This window comes from Bos indicus, chromosome 7, assembly GCF_029378745.1.
Source record: "Bos indicus isolate NIAB-ARS_2022 breed Sahiwal x Tharparkar chromosome 7, NIAB-ARS_B.indTharparkar_mat_pri_1.0, whole genome shotgun sequence".
Taxonomy (NCBI): Eukaryota; Metazoa; Chordata; class Mammalia; order Artiodactyla; family Bovidae; genus Bos; species Bos indicus.
In genome coordinates, this window is record NC_091766.1 from 59,022,207 (window position 1) to 59,043,402 (window position 21,196).

The 21,196-nt window shown below is 37.5% G+C and overlaps 1 protein-coding gene across 3 annotated transcripts in view; it reads left to right on the forward strand.

The window, feature by feature from the left end:
* Window positions 1–21,196, forward strand: part of SPINK5 (serine peptidase inhibitor Kazal type 5) — a 258,121-nt gene that overhangs the window by 177,626 nt on the left and 59,299 nt on the right. For all 3 annotated transcript variants that reach the window (XM_070793788.1, XM_070793789.1, XM_070793790.1), the window contains exons 4-8: window positions 584–711; window positions 2,553–2,625; window positions 12,798–12,925; window positions 14,727–14,793; window positions 20,943–21,070. In XM_070793788.1, the coding sequence (XP_070649889.1) occupies window positions 584–711; window positions 2,553–2,625; window positions 12,798–12,925; window positions 14,727–14,793; window positions 20,943–21,070 (524 nt within the window). The remainder of the gene's footprint in view (window positions 1–583; window positions 712–2,552; window positions 2,626–12,797; window positions 12,926–14,726; window positions 14,794–20,942; window positions 21,071–21,196) is intronic.

Here is a 21,196-nt window from a genome sequence, read left to right on the forward strand (position 1 = left end):
TCACTTTCTAACCTTCTCAGCAACTTTTACATATACCTTTCAATGACAATTATTATTGAACTATGACATTAGACATATTTATATGTATGAGCTTAGCATATTCCAATAATAAGCGTGGCAACAACAACAGCTATACTAAACAGGAAGAAGAGGTGAGGTAGAGAACCTAATTATTGAATATCTACAAAGTATCAGGCCCTCTTTGAGGGATTTACATGCTTATGATATTTAATCCACACAAAACTTATGAAGCATGTATACTTATAAGTGGGCCTTTGAGAATTTAATTTGCCATGACTGTTGGACTTATAAATGAGAACCCTGTCATATAGGCTTAGATTTTTTGACTCCAAGTCCCTTGTTCTTTCCATTTTGCTAATGGTTTTAGATGAATGCTTTTAGGTGAATTTTCAATCTCCAACAGACAATCCAGATTCATTATTTTTATTTGTATTATCTGTATCAAGTTGAGTGAATGTCTTCCATACAAAGAGGGTAGTGGTTATGAAATAACACTGTTCTTAGAAGGTAAAACTTGCTGTGATGAGGTTTCTGTAAACACTTTTTTCATATTTTTCCTAAGGAAACATGCAGTGAATATCGAGTATTGATGAAAAATGGAAAACTGTTCTGTTCCCAAGATAAAAAACCTTTTCAAAGTCCTGATGGAAGAATGTTTGTCAACAAATGTGCTATGTGCAAAATGATATTGTGAGTAAAGTTTATCTTTCTTTCAATTGTTTTGAATTACCACTATTCTGTGAACTCAATATATTTTTATTTTCTGTCACGTATATTTTTCTGAATCTCAGTTGGTAAATAATAATGCTCAGCAGATGATACCTTTTGTCAAGTAAAGTTGGATAAATGCCACCCACCCACAAAGATTTTAATAAGCACTTATGGTGTTTCAAAATATCCCAGAGGACTCAGTATCAGTACCTTATGTAGTACTTAATAGTCTTTTGAGGATGTGGTTCCAAGTTGAGTTTTCTTACCTTGGGAGAAAATGATTCTTGGGCCTGTTAAGACCTGACACTGTTGTATCCCTGAGAATGATGTGATAGCCAACCAGGAGAAGCAGGATATAGCCTGACTCTGGGAGCTCCCAGTAGGGCTTTAGACCTCTAGGATTATGCTAGCATGAAAGGACTCTAGAATCGATTGTGGCTTCCAACTGCCTGCAACACAGAATTAATATCCTGGAAGTTTACTGACACCTTTGCAATGCTTCCTAACTTGATTTCCTTCTCTCCAGTGACACCCAAAAAAAGTTTGGGTTGGAAAAGGAAAACCCTCAAATCAAAGAAACTTAATTTACTTTTGAACAGGGAATCCATTCTCAGTTTCTGACCATCAAAACTTCAACTCTGGTACCAAGACAACACTAAGCTAACCCATTGAAGATAATTATAACTGGTAATGTGTCAAGGGATTTTATCTGACATACTTATTAATATTGGGATAACAAAGCTCTGATCACATATGCTTCTAATGAAGACATTTTGGAAGATGAAGGAAGGCAGGGCAAAATTTAGGGAGGGGAGACTCCCAGGGCAAGCTGAAGAATCCTTAGTCTTTTGAAAGCTGACTGTAAACCAGTAGGTATATTACTTACTAAAGAGTTTTCTACTTGTTAACATAAGATGTTTAGATAGGAGACTGAAACTATGAGTAAAATAAATTTATTGAAAAATAAAACAAAAATACAATGCCTTTAAATATGCAAGGCAGGTTATTTATCACTTTGAAGTCACTCAGTCAATTATTATGTTACTTATGTAAATTACATTGAGATAAACTTGGAAACCTGGAAAGAAGGAGACTGCATGAGGCATTAAGGTTTTCTTTAAATTGCTCAGTGTGCTCTGTGGGTCCTTAAGAGGCTGGAGCCTAAGACCAAGACAGGCAAGCAGATTTGGGGTTGATGTGAATACAGCCTTTCAAAGAGAGCCTTCTGAAAATAGTACAAATGGCTTTTAGAGCTGGTGACCATCTGGATGTTGGCAGTATTTATGGTGGGTAGTGTGTTGTGCCAGAGAAGGCAGTGGCACCCCACTCCAGTACTCTTGCCTGGAAAATCCCATGGACGGAGGAGCCTGGTAGGCTCCAGTCCATGGGGTCGCTAAGAGTCAGACACGACTGAGTGACTTCACTTTCACTTTTCACTTTCCTGCATTGGAGAAGGAAATGGCAACCCACTCCAGTGTTCTTGCCTGGAGAATCCCATGGACACAGGAGCCTGGTGGGCTGCCGTCTGTGGGGTTGCACAGAGTCGGACACGACTGAAGAGACTTGGCAGCAGCAGCAGCAGCAGTGTGCTGTGCAGTTAACAATAGAGATTGTTGCCTTCAATAGGAATACATTTAAGATGGATGTATTTCAGTACTCAGGAGAAGTCTGTGGTATCTGTGGTCAATTCTGGACATACTTCCATTTCTGACAAGCTAGACTGGGCTGAGAACAGCCAAAATTCAGTTTACCATGTATGATGTTAGTCCTAAAAATTGGGCAAGCATGTCTGAGCTATTCTATTCTTTGCTATCTTCCAGGGAAAAAGAAGCAAAATCCCAGAAAAGGTACAGGCTTTTAACAAGAGCCTCCAGGGCTACTGCCCCAGGAAAGGTGAGACTGTTTTGAGTCAACTTGTCTTACTTGCTTTGGAGATCACATTCAACTCTATTCAGATCTGTTTATTTCCTTATTACTAGGTCATCACCTGTTGTAAAGCCAGCTACTTAGAAGGGAGGGAACAGGGCTTAGTCCAGGGGTGGGCTAAATATGTGGTACCGCTTGTCCACAGGCCCAACCCATGACCCAACTCTCTGAAAACATTCTGGGCACTAACAGATGTAAGAGTAAACCAGTGTGGTGACTGCCTTGCATGGTCATTTCTCATTCCTACTATCCTGTCTTGGTTCCAACAAGGCCTTCATGGGACTATAGAACTAAGTTCAAGTCTCAGAATTTGGACAATTTATGTATCTCTGGGTCTCAGTTTATTCGCTTTTGATATGGAACATGGGTCAAATGAGAATCTAAATTTAAAAGGTCAGCTACAGTGTTTAACATGTGTTAGCAGGCATGTGACTCATTTCCTTTCTCTTTTCCTCTGAACATATTTTCTAATACTTGGAGATTTCCTCTAATTCAAGTAGACTGGCTTGTTTATATCTGTTTTGCAAATTGGAATTCAGGCTAATATTTGTTGGAGAAAACTGTTCTGTGGTAAAATTTTTAAAAAATTAAATAAAATGAAAAAACTATACAGATGCAACCCAACACACAACCACTTCCCTTTATACATAATTTTTCCATGATACAAAAATTTTTATTTGTATAAAAAAATGAAAATTCTAAGCCCTGATTGGGCAAAGTCTCTGGCTGGCCTACAACATCTCACAATAAGGTATTGATGAAGCTGGAGCTATCACAAGGTGTTCTGACAACTAGTCATATTATTCCAGGTCTCCTATGTAGCTTCTTCTCCAATATCTTCTTTCTCTTCCTCCTCTCATGCCTCTGACACATAACCAAAATGATCAGTCAAGGAAGGCACACCCAGATTACCTTAATATCCCTGGTCTAACCAAGCTAACATCTTCCTTGTCAGTGTTACTCAGGACTGTCTGAGCACCTCAGCTTCCACAATAGACCTGGTCAACCAAAGTCTTTGCCTGGGCTCAAACGGTCTCACTTTTACAACAATGACACAGTCACCATGCAACTGATCAATAACTACAAACTCTGAGGAAAAGGGGGCTGCTTTTATGCTCCCCAAATCTGTGAGGGTCAGAAAGGTTTACTTGATTTTTCAAATCTGCCTTTCGTTGTCACATTTAGAGAGAGGCTTATAATGTAAAATCCATTCTCCTCCTCCTCCTCTTTTTTCTTCATGAAAAGCATATATATCAATGGTGCTTTAAAAAATTCAAAATACAAGTAAGTGACAAAAATCCCCCAAATACACCACACACACACACACACACACACACACACACACACATATATCATTTTTAATGCTACTGTTTTAAAACATTACTAGTGATATGTTTTCATACACAGACATATATTTGCTGAATTTTAAAATAAGAGCTTTAAGAAAATTCTAGAATATCGAAACAATATACTTCTCTGTTATCATTTTATGCCTGAATTATAATTTTGACCTCTCAATAACGTTCTTATGGTTACATATTTTGCTACCTAGGAAATGATTTACTTATAAATGAAGGCAGTTAATATTTGGCTGTGTGCCTTAAAGTAATTTCCTTCTAGATTTTTACATGTCTGTGAATAGATTAATGCAACTATACATTTTTATTGTTGCTATTTTTCTCCTCACTATAAAAGAAAACAATCTACTCTCTCTGTTTAGATTTCTCCCATCAAAAATTAACCCTGCCTCTTACTCTCAGAGTAAGATGCTCTACCTGATCAAGAAAGTTTCTCCTACAGACATCCTCTCTCTTGCATCATCAATCTATTCTTCATTAGTGTATCTGTCATTCTTTAACCTTATAATTCTGATATCCATTCCATCAACAAGACTTGTTGGTTTTGCCTCCAACTAATATTTCAATTTGACTCCTTTTCATGATTTTCATTCCTACCACCCAAGTTTTCTGAACTTGCATAATTTCTAAGCATAACATCTTTGGTCTATGTAGAAACTTTTGTTTTTTAATTGATCATTTCATTCATTCAGTATTTCTCATTGATTTAGGTTGCCAGCTTTCTAGTATATTAAGTAGGGTTACATGTATGTGTTTCAGAGTTCCTTATTTGTTCATATTAGTTCATTTCTTTAATAACTAATAATGCAATTCCTCTTTCTCACTTTTTCAAAGTTGACTTACCTATGCACAGGAAATACATTTTCCACATGAATATTTGAAATAAAAAAATTTACTAAGTTTATTAAAAAATCAAACGAGTTTGGGAACTCGAGATAGTTCAGGCTACAGAGAATTTATAAATTAATTTGCATAAAATTGACTTTTTACAATAGTAACTTGCCTACGCCAAAGGCATAGAATATCATATCATTAATTCATGTAATTTTTGTGGCTTCCCTGGTGGCTCAGAGGTTAAAGTGTCTGCCTGCAATGCGGGAGACCCAGGTTCCATCCCTGGATTGGGAAGATCCCCTGGAGAAGGAAATGGCAACCCGCTCCAGTATTCTTGCCCGGAGAATCCCATGGACGGAGGAGCCTGGTAGGCTACAGTCCATGGGGTTGCAAAGAGTCAGACATGACTGAGCAACTTCACTTTATGAGATCCAAAAAATATTCTCCACAGGTATTTTTATGTTTTTGCTAAGACTTAGAAAATTGGCAATTTTACTGCTCTTTTGAGTGGTATTTTTGTTATTCATGGTATTTATACCTGATTATTGTTGGCATAGACAGATTCTATTGATTTCTATAAGTTGATCTCATATTAAAAACCTTTATGATACCTTGTTAATTATTATTTTTTACATGTTAATTCTCTTGTATTTTTCTCGGAAGCTGATCACATCATCTGTAAATAATAGAAGTTCTGTAACTTTTCAATTTTGTTACTTTATTTCTTTTTCTTTCATCATTGGCAATAATCTAGAGTTCATACAGTAGTTCAACAGTAGCAATGATAATGAACTTCAAACTGCCCTTTCTTGTTGTGAAGTTGCTCAGTCGTGTCTGACTCTTTGCAACCCCATGGACTGTAGCCTGCCAGGGTCCTCCGTTCATGGGGTTTTCCAGACAAGAATACTGGAGCGGGTTGCCATTTCCTTCTCCAGAGGATCTTCCCGATCCAGGGATCGAACCTGGGTCTCCCACTTGTAGGCAGACGCTTTTACTGTCTGAGCACTAGGGAAGTCCTTAAGATAACCCTTTCTCGGCCCATCTTAAATGCTATATATATATAAAGTTTCTCCATTATATATAATGTTTACTATAGGTTTTTTTTTTTTCTGTAAACTTTAATAAGCTTAGAAGTTCCTTTCTGTTTTTATTCTTCTCAATATGTTTTACTCATTATCACATGCCTTCTTGGCAACTATTGAAATAATTTTACAATTTTTCTCTTTCAATCAATTAATATAATACATTTCTGGATAACCACACTGATGCTAAATCATTATTTTCTCAGAGTAAATCATACTAATCACATTGCATTTTTAGTACACTGTTGAATTTGCATTGTTAATATTTAGAAAATTTGAAGCTATTTTTATAAGTGAAATGAGTCTCTACTTTTCCCTTTTAATTATTCTCATGTGGTTGGGAATCAATGTAAAATTACCCTGAGGGGTGGCACTTCAAACTATTGCTGAATCAGGAGTTCAGCAAATTCCCTCCCCAAGGAACAACAATAATGCTACCCAAAATTGAGTAAAATAACCACTTTAGCACTCTAGAAATTGACCAGCAGCCTATGTTAATCTGATAATCAGTTATGTTTTAAAAACTGTTGAACTTTGGATAAGAATGATGGGAGTCTATGGTCCTCTTGCTTAATAATAATCACATCTCACCCCCATGGCTTGGTTGATACGAAGGGTCTACCAAAGAAGAGAAGACTGTGGATCAGTAACTGCATCGCCAATGTTGAAAGGGGTTTATTGAATTTGGAGTTGTGGGAAACTGTCATATCCAGAGATATTTTTGGTTGCTCCAGTGAGGAGAAAGGTCTTAGGGCTGTAGCAGTAAGCATATTTCTGGCTAAGTCTTCATAAAGGGGCAGCAGAGGCTAAAAGGGACTAAGCAATTCAAAGTCCTGGCCAATCATGAAGCTATGGGCAAGCACTTACAAGACACAAGAATATCCTCAAGAAAAGCAAATGCTGAGGCAGATATAAAAATAGCCTGAGTTTTTAATATTCTCCCATACATACATAGGTCCTTCTGTGGAGGATGAAAACTTTACTCGCTTTGAGAAGTTTGTGCATAAACTGTGTCCAATCATTGGCCTGCTGCTAAGTTACGCAGATCTAGGGAGAAGCAGCTCTGAGACTGCATTAAAAAAGAATTAGTAGGAGACTTCTCTGGTGGTCCAGTGGCTGGGAATCTGTGCTTCCAGTGCCGGGGGCCCTGATTCAATCCCTGGTCTGGGAGCTACATCCCACCTGCCGTGGCTGAGAGTCTGTATGCTGCAACCAAGAATCCTCATGCTGAAAGTAGGAGCACGTACCACAACTAAAGATCCCTCATGCTGCAATGAAGATTGAAGATCCTGTGTGCTCCAGCTTGGACTGGACACAGCCAAATAAATAAATAAAAGCAAATGTTAAAAAATTAGGAAACTTGAAGATAGATTAATAAAGTTTAACAGAAGTAGTACAGAAGGAAAAAAATATTGACCAAAAATGTACAGAGTCGCAGAGCCCTTGAGACAAGTATATCAATACATGTGAAACAGGGATGTCAGAAATAAAAGAGGGAGACTGGATAGAAAAGTTATTTGAAGAAAAAAATAGCTTAAAATGTATCAAATTACTGGGCTTCCCTGAGAGCTCAGTTGATAAAGAATCTGCCTGCAATGCAGGAGACACTGGTTCAATTCCTGGGTTGGGAAGATCCCCTGGAGAAGGGAAGGCTACCCACTCCAGTATTCTGGCCTGGAGAATTCCATGGACTGTGTAGTCCATGGGGTTGCAAAGAGTTGGACATGACTGAGTGACTTTCACTTCATGTATCAAATTGGATGAAAAAATTAATCTTTATAGTCAAGGATTTCAACAAATTATAAATAGGATAAAGGAGATTCACAGCTAGGCTCAGGCTTCCCTAGTGGCTCAGTGGTAAATAATCTGCCTGCCTATACAGGAGATTTGAGTTCCATCCCTGGGTTGGGAAGATCCCCTGGAGAAGAAAATGCAACTCAATTCAGTATTCTTGACTGGAAAATTCCATGGACAGAGGAGCCTGGCCGGCTACAGTCCATGGGGTCACAAAAGACTCAGACATGACTTATGATTAAACAGTACCTCCACCACCACCTAGGCTCCTCATGATGAAAATGCTGAGATCAAGAAAGAATTTTAAAAGCAGCAAAAGAAAAAACAATGCATTATATATACAGGTTATAATTGATGACTGGCCTGTCATTTAAAATAATGAGGTTCAAAAAAAATAAAAAAATAAAATAATGAGGTTCAGAAGGCAATGGAATGAGATGCTCAAAGTGCTGAAAGAAAAAAAAAATGTTAACCAATATTCTATATCCACAAAAATTATCCTGTAAAATTAAGTCAAAATAAAGATATTCCCATATCAATGAAATCTGAGAGAATTTGTTGCCTACAGATTTTACAAGTAATAATATAGTTCTTTAGAAAAAGGAATGACCACCAGATGATAACCTGGAATTATACAAAGAAATAAACAGCACTAGAAATGGTAAATATGGTATACTCTATAAATATATGTTGCTTATTTTCACCTAGCTTCTTTAGAAGATATTACATACAGCAATGATTATAATGCTGTTTTACTGGGTGTACAAATATTATATAACATATATAATAGTTATAGTACAAAAAGGGATAGAGGAAATAGAGCTACAATTAGGGCAAAGTTTCTATATTTTACTAAAATTAAGTATTAATTGGTAGTAAATTGTGATCAGTTAGGATGCTTATTATAATCACCAGAGTAACCAATCAGAAGTGACATGTATACCTCCAATTAAAAATAAATTTAAAAAAAGAAATGACATGTATAATAAATACATAAAATCAACATGAGAATAAAAGAGACACACTAGTAATATTTAACCCAAAATAAGGCAGTAGTAGAAGAATAAAGAAGTAAAAAGAACAAGAGTGTATTGAAAACAAATAGAAACATAGCATATATAGATACTATCCTATGAATAATTATATTAAGTGAAATGGTTTTGACATCCCAATAAAAAGGCTGAGATTGTTATATGCTAAGAAAAAAAAGCAATTGTGCCTCTAGTACATACTCCTTGAATTCAAAGTTTTAGAAAAATGGATTTTAAAGCTATTTGAACTGGGCATTCTGGGGAGAGCATATCTTAGACTAATATATCTGCTGCTGCTAAGTCACTTCAGTCGTGTCCGACTCAGTGTGACCCCATAGACGACAGCCCACCAGGCTCCCCCGTCCCTGGGATTCTCCAGGCAAGAACACTGGAGTGGGGTGCCATTTCCTTCTCCAATGCATGAAAGTGAAAAATGAAAGTGAAGTCGCTCAGTCGTGCCCAACTGTGGGGTGCCATTGCCTTCTCTGAGACTAATATATCAGTTAATATTTATTCATCTGTTCAACTTTCCTCCTGCTTATTATCCCAGTGTGGATATTTTATATGATTTTTATAGCCATGTCTCCATTTTGATATCCATACAGATACTCACAGTATGCTTCAACTGTGTTTCTCAATTTTGATACAATTATTTCTAATATCATTGTGCATGGGTGCTAAGTTGCTATCCTTAAACTGTTATCCTCTCTTTCATCAGTTGTACTAGAAACTATAACCTTAGATTTTTAAAAGAGCATTAATTTGCTTTTGGCTACGCTGGGTCTTCATCGCTCTGTGGACTTTTCTCTAGCTGCGCTGAGCAGGGGCTCACCCCTCAGTTGCAGCGCGTGGCTTCTCTTGAACACAGGCGCCAGGTTACCTGTGCTTTAGTAGTTAACTACTGAGCCACCAGAGAAGCCCAACATTAGCTTTATATTAATTTTCTCTGTAGTTTCTGTTCTTTATGTCATTCATTCCTATTTATGTCTGCTCTGCTACTCATTTTACAATGAACTGAGCAATACTTTGGTCTTTAAATTTTCCTTTTTTAAATTTCATGACAAGGGTATTTGAAGGTATCAGTAATCATCTACCTCAGATTTGCTCCTGAAGTGTTTTCCTGTGTCATTCTTTGCCAGTCATTTCTTAATTTTCCTCCCTCCCAAAGTTATTTAGTAATACATTATTTGATTTTCAAATATGCAATAATTTTTCCATTTAAAATTAACCTTTAATGTGATTAATTATGTCTAAAGTGCATAGGCCATTTGACATTGATCCTCTGGAATTTCATAAAACTTTGTGGCCTGATAAATATTCTGCTTTTATAAATGTTTTATATGTTCTGAAAAAATTGTTTATTTTCTGTTTCTTGGATGTAGTTTTCTATTAAAATCTAATAACTTAAACATCTTAATTTTTTCCTTTGATATGTCAGTTTCTGAGAAGTGTGTGTTAAAACCTCTAATATCAGTTATTGATTTATGTAATGATTACATTCTATTGCCTATTGTTTGACATATTTAGAACCTATATTATTGAATATATGCTCATGATTATTATGCTTTCTCATTATTTTCTTCCCTTATGTAATGTCCTTCTTTGTTATCTATGATGCATTTGGGACTGAATTCTATATATTAAGTATTATTATTGTTGCTTCTGCTCTCTTCTTAGTTACTTTTCTTATCCTATTATATTTGTGTATTTTTCAACTTTAATTTTTTTAGTAATTTTTTTTCTGCTAAAGTGAGCTAGAAAATATTCAAGGCCAAGCTTCAGCCTCTGCCTCTCCTGGTGAGTATCAGGAGAGGACAAGGGATAAGTGCCAGAGCTGAAGGTTCTAGAACCAGCGTTGCTAACTCTAGTTTACTGCCTCTTGACCAGGTCAGGAATTCACCTGTAAGCTCTCCGAAATTGTCAGCATCAGGAAGAGGTGTTCTCTGTGGGCTGTGATCCACCAGCCCTTGGAGTTTGGAGGAGGAGGTGGAGGTGGAGTAGTAAATGCTTGCACCTGTTCTCACCACCTCCCAGCTGGGCTTTTCATCTGCCCATCACCCTGCCAACACCTGTGACTTAGTATCTGCTGTTGAGTTCATTGGTGAAGGGGCAGAGGAGGGATCGCCCCAAGCTAATTGCTTGGGTCCTTATCCCCTTGCTTCTTCAGTTTCTCCAGAAATAATTGTGAGAGAAAATCAACAGCTTTTCTTCATGCTCCTGCTTTTTCCTTATGTTCCAGCAACACTTCTCTTCCCTCTGCTCCTTAAGCAGGAGAATCCAGTTCCTATCCCCAGTCCTTTGCAATTCTCCACGCCTGGAATGTTCTTCCCACGGATCTTTAATGCCTGGCTCCTGCTCATGAATCTCATCTCACAGTAAATGTTACCTTTGCAGAAAGATCTGTCTCAACACTATATTTAAAACAGCCACCGTCTGGACGCTACATTTCATAGCACTTACTATAACTTAACGTTGTTGTGTTCACTGGCTGTCTTGTCCCATTAGAATGTAAATCCCCTGGAGTTTGTGTTCCATTTCTCTTTTGTGCTATGCTAGGGTCATAGTCTAGTGGAATACCTAGAGACTAGTAAATATATAATTGGTTTTGAGGAATAAATGAACCACCAAATGAATAACATACCACATATGGCCATGGCTTATCCTGTTTTCTCTCTATTTTTAACTTCTTCCTAAACATTCGACATGAAGATTGGGCTATGTTTAAAGATTTTCTTTTCTAGTTTAAATTCTTTTTCCTTTTTAATTGTCTTCTAGGAGAGTTCCTCAGTGTAATCTTCTGGTTCACAAGTGTATTTTACATTTGTGTCTGTGCTACTTTTATCTTTGGTATTATGTGGCATACTAGGGCATAGGACCATATTCTACGTTTTCAAATCTATAATTAAAACATTTTGTTATAACAATAATGACAACAATTTTTTTGATAAATGTCAGAATGGGGGTAAATACGGGGGGACTGACTTTGAAAAGAAAGAAGATGCTCTCTTCTTCCTTCTTTGATGGAGGTGTTTGGAAAGAACGAATTCTTGCTGCACCTGAAGTAGAATACTGCTTATATAGATGAAAAGCAACTGATAGCTCCTGAAACTGGAGTGGATTACTTTGGTAGTTAGACCTTTCATCTCTATTTCTGCTTTCTATGAAGAGAAGAGAAAAGAAAAGGAGGGAAGGAGGGAAAGAAAGGAAGCTACATGTGTTGTACAAAGGGATCTACTTCAGCTACTGAACCTGAGTAGAAAGCCCTGTCCCTGACAGTCAGGATCTCAGGCAGATTACTCAACCACACTTTACCAGTGTTTCCATATCTACAACGAGAATTGGACCACATACCTTCTTTTGATGCTAAAATTCTGTGAGCCTGTGATAATAGGGGAAGTGAGTGAGTGCCTCGTACACCTCACACTTGATTTTTTATAGTGGGATGATTTTCCCGAGTCAAAGTCTGGTGACCTTCCAATATGCAAGTGCAGCACCTGAGGTTACCTTCACCGAGACATTTAACACGTTGTATTTTTTTTTTCCTCAGATTCATTTAAACTATATTTTTTTCATTTTTTAAAATTGAAGTACAGTTGATTTACAATGTTGTATCAGTTTTTTCTTCTGTACACCAAAGTGATTCAGATACACACACACATTGCTTTTAATATTCTTTTCCATTATGGTTTATCATAGGATACTCAATACAGTTCTCTGCAGCACACTGTATTTTAAAAGTCTCTTGGTATCACCCAGTAGATTGTGAATGAGTTCAGGGCGAGGACTGTGTTCTAACTTGGTTCTAGCACATCACAGGCTATCCACGTTTACTAACAAATGAATAAACAAGTAAATGAGCTCTATAGTTAACCATGTGAATTACACAGCACTTAATGACCTGCTTCTACACACTGGCACTGCTCCAGGTAGCTAGTGTGTCCTGAGCAGAGGGCCACTGGGCTCTATAAAATTTCTGAAGGCAGTGTTGTAAGCATTACCATCAGGATGGTAAATGTCACGTTCCTTTCTCTGTTCTTCAGGATATATGTAGTGATTTTCGGCCTTATGTGAGGGATGGAAGACTTGGATGCACGAGGGAAAATGATCCAGTTCTTGGTCCTGACGGAAGGACGCACGGCAACAAGTGTGCAATGTGCGCTGAGCTTTTGTAAGTATCCTCACCCCCTCGCAGGCTCGCAGGTGAGTCTGTTGAGAATGCACTTGGTTGCTGTTCTGAGAACCACCCCACAGAGCAAGAAAGTCCTTTTCCTGAAGCATGTTATCCTTGATCTTTATAGGGTGAAATGGTCCCTGCTTCCACAGTGTCTTCTCTTTCTATTTCATATTATCTGATAATGTTTCTTAAAGGGAGTGGATAAAGTGGTTGTACTAGTTATCTAATTCAAGACTGTTAATTTCTTTAATTATAATGACTTAAATGCATAGTGTTGTTTAAGGCACAATATTTCAAAATTTAAAAGGTGCTCTCTTCTGGAATAATCTAAATAAGTAATTTGACATGCACTGCTTTATTCAGGCATGTGTAGATACTCTTTCTGAAAATGGCAGTTGAAAATAATTATGTCGTGTGCCTAAATGTATTAGTTGTATAAAAGGTGGGGTGGGCTTTGTGAAAGGGAAGAACTCTTGGGTTAATCTTTCTCTCAGTGCCTGATGCTACTCTGAACACTGAGCCCCAGATATGAATAAGATCCAGGTAGTCTTTAATATTCTGGCTGTTAAACAAAGCACAGACTCTCTAATCTGTGTGTTAGAAAGCCTTAAATGCTCTGCTTACATTGTTGCATCTTTAAGATCACGACAGAGAAAGATTCAACAGATTAAAGAACTTTGCACCTGTCTTTGGAAATCACAGTATGCTACTGTAGAATTCAGGCCTTCCCTGGTAACTCAGCTGGTAAAGAATCTGCCTGCAACGCAGGAGACCCAGGTTCAATTCCTGGGCCAAGAAGATCCCCTGGGGAAGGGATAGGCTATCCACTCCAGTATTCTTGGGTATCCCTGGTGGCTCACACTGTAAAGAATCCGCCTGCAATGCAGGAGACCTGGGTTCGATCCCTGGGTTGAGAAGATCCCCTGGAGAAGGGCATGGCAACCCACTCCAGTATTCTTGCCTGGAGAATCCCAATCGATAGAGGAGCCTGATGGGCTACAGTCCATGGGGTCGCAAACAGTCAGACATGACTGAGCAGACTAAGCACAGCACATTGTGGATTTCAAGGGCGTGTCCTCTCAGGTTTACAAAGCAGAGACTAACTGGTTTCCAGACAGGAAATCATCCTCATTTCCACTTTCTTATCTACAAGGCATGTACTTTTAGTGCTCAAACCTGCCCTAATTCTGTGATTTTGTGTTTCTTTTCATTCCCTAGCTAAAAAAGAGAATTTGACCTCCTTGACTCCTGGTTGGTTTCTTGCTCCATAGAACTAAGATAGTCATGCCTATTTCTAAGATAAGATTGCAATTATATAATAGATCTGAAAGGATTTCCAAGCTTTGTTCAATGTAACTTTTTAGTGACAAGGGTGCTTCTACATGAAGACAAACAAATGCTTTACAAGGTATAAAAAGCTATACATAAGGGTGTGTTTGACAACATGTACTTCAGATGCTTAGTTCGGTTTCACGCTTGTCACAGGATTGTTTTAAAGCTCTTGGTTCTGCTTGTTAAAGCAAGTTTTCCTGACAGTCTTATGTTTGTCAATCAAGTAGCCACACCCATCCAGTTTTACAGAACAAAGCTTCTAATTGACTGTCAGTGAGTCAGTTTCACACCCACCCTTATCTCTGGCAATTTTCTGGCTCAAACATTTGAGACAGGGGAAAGCTTGTCTCATGTAAGTGGATGGGTTTAGCAAGCTAGAGCACAGGGTATAGAACTGCTTAGCACAGAACTGGACATTGAAAATCTGATACAGTCATAAATCAATCAACTGTTTTCTTAACAGCTTAAAAGAAGCTGAAGAAAATGCCAAGCGAGAAAATGAAACTAGAATTCGACGTAGTGCTGAAAAGGTAAATTTCTCATCAACATAATTTAGTTCTTGTGGACATAAATATTAACAACTTACACTTGAACCTTTAAGGTAATTCAGTAATGTCACTGTCCATTATTATATTGAGCTTTTTTTCCTTAAAGTTCCCCAAGTTGAATTCCTGCTATACTACTCCTAGAATAATCTTCCTAGTATATTAATCATTAGATTCAACTTTAAAATAGCTTTTCCCACCTAAAGCTCAAAATGTGCAATTTCTGTCCTTGCTTAAAAAAAAAAGACAAAATTTATACAAATTAAATACTATTTCATTTCCACCAGTCTTCTCTTTGGCTTAAATTACTTTTGCTTTGACTAGGTTAGTTTAAAAAGCAATATAATATAAATTTGACAGAAATAACTTTAAAACAATTCCAGAGTCTTTTAAACAGTATATTCACTGGTGTCTTTGTATAATCCTACTAATGCAAGTTAGTTATTCATTTTTCCATTATGGTTATTATGTTTCAGAGAGGCCTGCATTTATAAAGGTCATGCTTCTAATTAAACAAAAACTTCAAATACTGATATTGTGGTTTTTAAAATACCTTTAAAATTAAGGATTTTTCAAATTATTTGATGATTTAGCTTTTCAATCTAATATAAAAAAATTATTCTTTTTGTTAATTGAATACTCATTGTAGGTAATGTAGCCTGGATTTCTTAAATCACCAAGGTTATTAAACCTTACTGTCAATGAAAATGATGGTAGTTATTTTGGTAATAAGGTTCCCTGGTGGCTCAGTGGTAAAAAAGCCACCTGCCAATGCAGAAGACATGAGTTCAATCCCTGTGTTGGGAAGGTCCCCTGGAGAAGGAAATGCCAACCTACTCCAGTATTCTTGCCTGGAGAATTCCCATGGACAGAGGAGCCTAGCAGGCTACAGTCCATGGGGTCACAAAGAGTCAGACATGACTGAGTGACCAGACAACAACCAAGTCTTTTGCTGAAAAGTGAGGACACTTGAGTTTTAGTCCTGCTCTCAGTGTGTCAAACTGAGCAACTCATCTCTTCTGTCCATGTCTCAATTTTCTTATTAGTAACATATGGAGGCTGGGTAAATGATTTCAATCGCACCCTCCTGTTGGATTCCAATTCTGTGTCCTGCGCTCTTTTGTGCTAATATAAGGATACTATTTTTGCGGATTGTAGGGCCTGTATTTTCCTAAAGGGACATGCAGGTCCAATTCTTGGTAGTTAAGAGCTGAACTTCCACTTCATAATGCAATTCAACGAATCAAATGTCCCACCCTAAATAGGGCACTCAGAGTTTAAGAAACACAGAACACTCATAATTATCAATACTTTGTTCAACACTCACTGAGATTTCAAAAACACTTCTTTTGTGGTGGTTGTTAAATGTCAGTTTAACACTTTGGGTCATCTTGTGAGATCAATATTGCATTACTTATCAACAGACAGTTCCTTTTCCCTTGTCTTTCATCCTGTCTCAGCTACTTTTCCTTCTTTTACTCTCAATGGCTGGGGTCATTGTTTTGATGGGGTCATTAGATGTGATTTTGTTGAATGGGACTGCATTAGAGTGATGGCTCAATATTTACCCCATGATTAACCTGTCAGTGGGTTGATCACACAGTATGTCTTTAGAATCTCCTTGGATGAATCATAACTTATAAACTGAAATTATCATTGTTTCTTTTATGGGAACCATTGAGCATTAATTTTATTACCATGCTATGATTATCAGATGACAGTCTTCTGTGTCTGTATTCCTAGATTGTTACAATCAGGAAGTTGAGAGCATACCTATTACTCCTCCAAAAACAAGTATCTTCTCATTAGATTCTCTTTTAAAGTATCCTAGTGAAATGTGAGTTATTTTTTTTAAATTAGAGAATACTAGATCTAGGAAAGGTCCTAAAGAGCAGCTGTTCTGAAAACCTCCTTTGTGTTGGTAGTGAGACTGAAGTCTCAAAGGTGAGGGGACTTTGCTATGGGTTCCCAGTGAGTTAGAGCCACAATTTCATTTCACTTCTGACTCCAAATCGCATTCTTTTATTAAATAAGGTTTTTAATTGAAGTATAATTAACATATGGTATCACACTAGTTTCAGGTATGCGTCATAGTGATTCAATATATACATATATATGCCAAAATAGTTTTATTTAATTATATATATTATAAATATATAAAAAGTTTAAAATATATATTTATTCCAAAACATTACTTATATACATCATTATTCATATATACATATATATATGCCCTCACCAAATAGAATTATATATATATATGTATACACACATATATATACACACATATATATATTTATGTGTATACATTTATGGCCCTCATCTAATAGAATTTTGAAAACACAGAGAGAAATACTGAAAATACTGAAAAATACTGAAAGCATCAATCAGGAAATTTGTGGATATAGACTTCTTCCAAATTTGGGGATTAAGTCGCAACCTTCTTAGGTTTTCTAAATAGATGTATCTACTACTGTGGTGTTGGAGAAGACTCTTGAGAGTCCCTTGGACTGCAAGGAGATCCAACCAGTCCATTCTGAAGGAGATCAGCCCTGGGATTTCTTTGGAAGGAATGATGCTAAAGCTGAAACTCCAGTACTTTGGCCACCTCATGCGAAGAGTTGACTCATTGGAAAAGACTCTGATGCTGGGAGGGATTGGGGGCAGGAGGAGAAGGGGACAACAGAGGATGAGATGGCTGGATGGCATCACTGACTCGATAGATGTGAATCTGAGTGAACTCCGGGAGTTGGTGATGGACAGGGAGGCCTGGCATGCTGCAATTCATGGGTCGCAAAGAGTTGGACATGACTGAGTGACTGAACTGAACTGAACTGAACTACTGAGGGCAAGAATCCCTTAGAAGATATGGAATAGCCCTCTTAGTCAGCAAGAGTCCAAAATGCAGTACTTGGGTGCAATCTCAGAAACCACAGAATGATCTCAGTTCATTTCCAAGGCAAACCATTCAATGTCCCAGTAATCCAAGTATATACCCCAACCACTAATGCTGAAGAAGCTTAAGTTAAACAGTTCTATGAAGACCTACAAGACCTTCTAGAACTAATACCAAAAAAAAAAAAAAAAATGTCCTTTTCATCATAGGGGATTGGAAAGCAAAAGTAGGAAGTCAAGAGATACCTGGAATAATAGGAAAGTTTGGTCTTGGAGTACAAAATAATGCAGGACAAAGTCTAACAGAGTTTTGCCAAGACAACACTCTGGTAATAGCAAGAGATGATTCTGCACTGTGACATCACCAGATGGTCAATACCTAAGTCAGATTGATTATATTTTTTGTAACCAAAGATAGAGTAGCTCTAAACAATCAGCAAAAACAGGACCAGGAGTTGACTGTGGCTCAGATTGTGAACCCCTTATTGCCAAATTCAGGCTTAAATTGAAGAAACGAGGGAAAACGTTAGGCCATTCAGATATGACCTAAATCAAATCCCTTACAATTATACAGTGGAAGTGACAAATAGATTCAAGGGGTTAAATTTGATAGACAGTGTGCTTGAAGAACTATGGACAGAGGTCCATAACATTGTACAGGTGGTGATCAAAACCACCCCTAAGAAAAAGAAATACAAAAGGCAAAATGGCTGTCTGAGGAGGCCTTAAAAATAGCTAAGAAAAGGAGAGAAACAAAAGGCAAAGGAGAAAAGGAAAGATATACCCATCTGAATGCAGAGTTCCAGAGAATAGCAAGGAGAGATAAGAAAGCCTTTTTAAGTGAACAATGCAAAAAAATAGAATAGGAAAGACAATAGAAAAACAGAAGAATAGAAAAACAATAGAATAGGAAAGACTAGAGATCTCTTCAAGAAAATTAGAGATACCAAGGGAACATTTCATGCAAAGATGGGCACAATAAAGGACAGAAATGGTATGCACCTAATTGAAGCAGAAGAAATTGAGAATGAGTGGAAGAATACGCAGAAGAACTATACAAAAAAGATCTTAATAACCCAGATAACCATGATAGTGTGATCACTCCCCTAAGGCCAGACATCCTGAAGTGTGAAGTCAAGTGGGCCTTAGGAAACATCACTACAAAGATAGTAGAGGTGATGGAATTCCAGCTGAGCTATTTCAAACCATTAAAAATGTTGCTGTGAAAGTGCTGCACTCAGTATCCCAGCAAATCTGGAAAACTCAGCAGTAGTCACAGAACTGGAAAAGGTCAGTTTTCATTCCCAAAGAAAGACAATGCCAAAGAATATTCAAACTATCACACAATTGCACTCATATCACATGCTAGCAAAATAATGCTCAAAATCCTTCAAGCTAGGCTTCAACAGTGAAGTGAGAACTTCCAGATATACAAGCTGGATTTAGAAAATTGCCATCATCTGCTGGATCATAGAAAAAGCAAGAGAATTCCAGAAGAAAACCTCCTTCTGCTTCATTAACTATGCTAAAGCCTTTGACTGTGTGGATCACAACAAACTGTGGAAAATTCTTAAAGAGATGAGAGTACTAGACCACCTTACCTCCCTCCTGAGATATCTGTATGCAGATCAAGAAGCAGCAGTTAGGACTAGACATGGAATAACAGACTGGTTCCAAAATGGGACCAGTAATCCTTTAGTATGTCAAGGCTGTATGTTGTCACCCTGCTTATTTAACTTATATTCAGAGTACATCATATGAAATGCCAAGCTGGATGGAGCACAAGCTGGAATCAAGATTGCCGGGAGAAATATCAGTAACCTCAGATATGCAGATTTCACCACCCTTATGGCAGAAAGCGAAGAAGAACTGAAGAACCTCTTGATGAAAGTGAAAGGGGAAAGTGAAAAAGCTGGCTTAAAACTCAGCATTCAAAAAACAAAGATCATGGCATCCCATCCCATTACTTCATGGCAAATAGATGGGGAGACAATGGAAACAGTGACAGACTATTTCCTTGGGCTCCAAAATCACTGCAGACGGTGACTGCAGCCATGAGATTAAAAGATGCTTGCTCCTTGGAAGAAAAGCTATGACAAACCTAGACAGAGTATTAAAAAGCAGAGGTATTACTTTGCCTACAAAGGTCCATCTAGTCAAAGCTATGTTTTTTCCCGTAGTTCATATATGGGTATGAGAGGTGGATGATAAAAAAGACTGAGTGCCAAAGAATTGATGCCTTCGAACTGTGGTGCTGAAGACTCTTGAGAGTCCTTTGGACTGCAAGGAGATCAAACCAGTCAATCCTAAAGAAAATCAACTGTAAATATTCATTGGAAGGACTGATGCTGAAACTGAAGCTCCAATACTTTGGCCACCTGATGGGAAGAGCCGACTCATTGGAAAAGACCCTGATGCTGGGAAAGATTGAGGGCAGGAGTAGAAGGGGACGACAGAGGATGAGATGGTTGGTTTTCATCACTGACTCAATGGACATGATCTTGAGCAAACTCCAGGAGATGGTGAAGGACAGGGAATCCTGGAATGCTGTAGTCCATGGGGTCACAAATAGTTGGACATGACTGAGCAACTGAACAGCAAGAAAAGATAAAGATTAGTCTTGATGGCCCACAATTCTAAGTGAAAAGTGAAGAAAATTAGGTTCACTCTCTGAGGTTTCCACCTGCAGTGTTAGAAATGAGCACTGATGAGGAAGAGTAAATTAAAATGATCCACAGAGTGAAAAACAGAGTAAGCATACTGTTGGATGCCATCTTATTTCTTTTCCCTTGCAGATTATGCATATTGTTCTTGACTTGTTCTATTAAGCAGCTCTTAAATATCTTATCTCACAGATTCTATATTCTGCTTATTGGCAACATTTCTTTTGTCTTGGCTGCTATGTTTTGTTATGTTCTTATTCTTTTGGAACCCCATGACAGACCTTTTATTTTTTTCACAGATTTGAAAGTTAACAGTAACTATCTGATCTTAGAAAATATTTCCTCAGCCTGATTCTTTCCTAGGCTCTTTTACCTTTTAGTATATGAACCACACAGTAGATACAAGTACCAAGTAATTTGACAATATAATTTCTATTTTCTCATTAACTCTCCTTAATATATGTGTTTATGAACACCTTCTGGATATAACATTCTTTGAAAATAAATACATGATGTACATTTTTCTAGGTTAAAGGGTAGAAAAGTGCTAAATGTAATTACTTGTCTTTTTTAAAGGATCTTTGCAAGGAATATGAAAATCAAGTGAGGAATGGAAGACTTTTCTGTACACGGGAAAGTGACCCTATCCGTGGCCCTGATGGCAGGATACATGGCAACAAATGTGCCCTGTGTGCTGAAATTTTGTAAGTATAGACGTGGTTTCTTTGGAGTGACTCAAAGGTGAAGTAAAGATTGACTAAAATGATGGGATAAGAACAGTGTTTATGGGAAGATTTGCTGTTGAGAACGTCTGAGCAATGTTATATTCT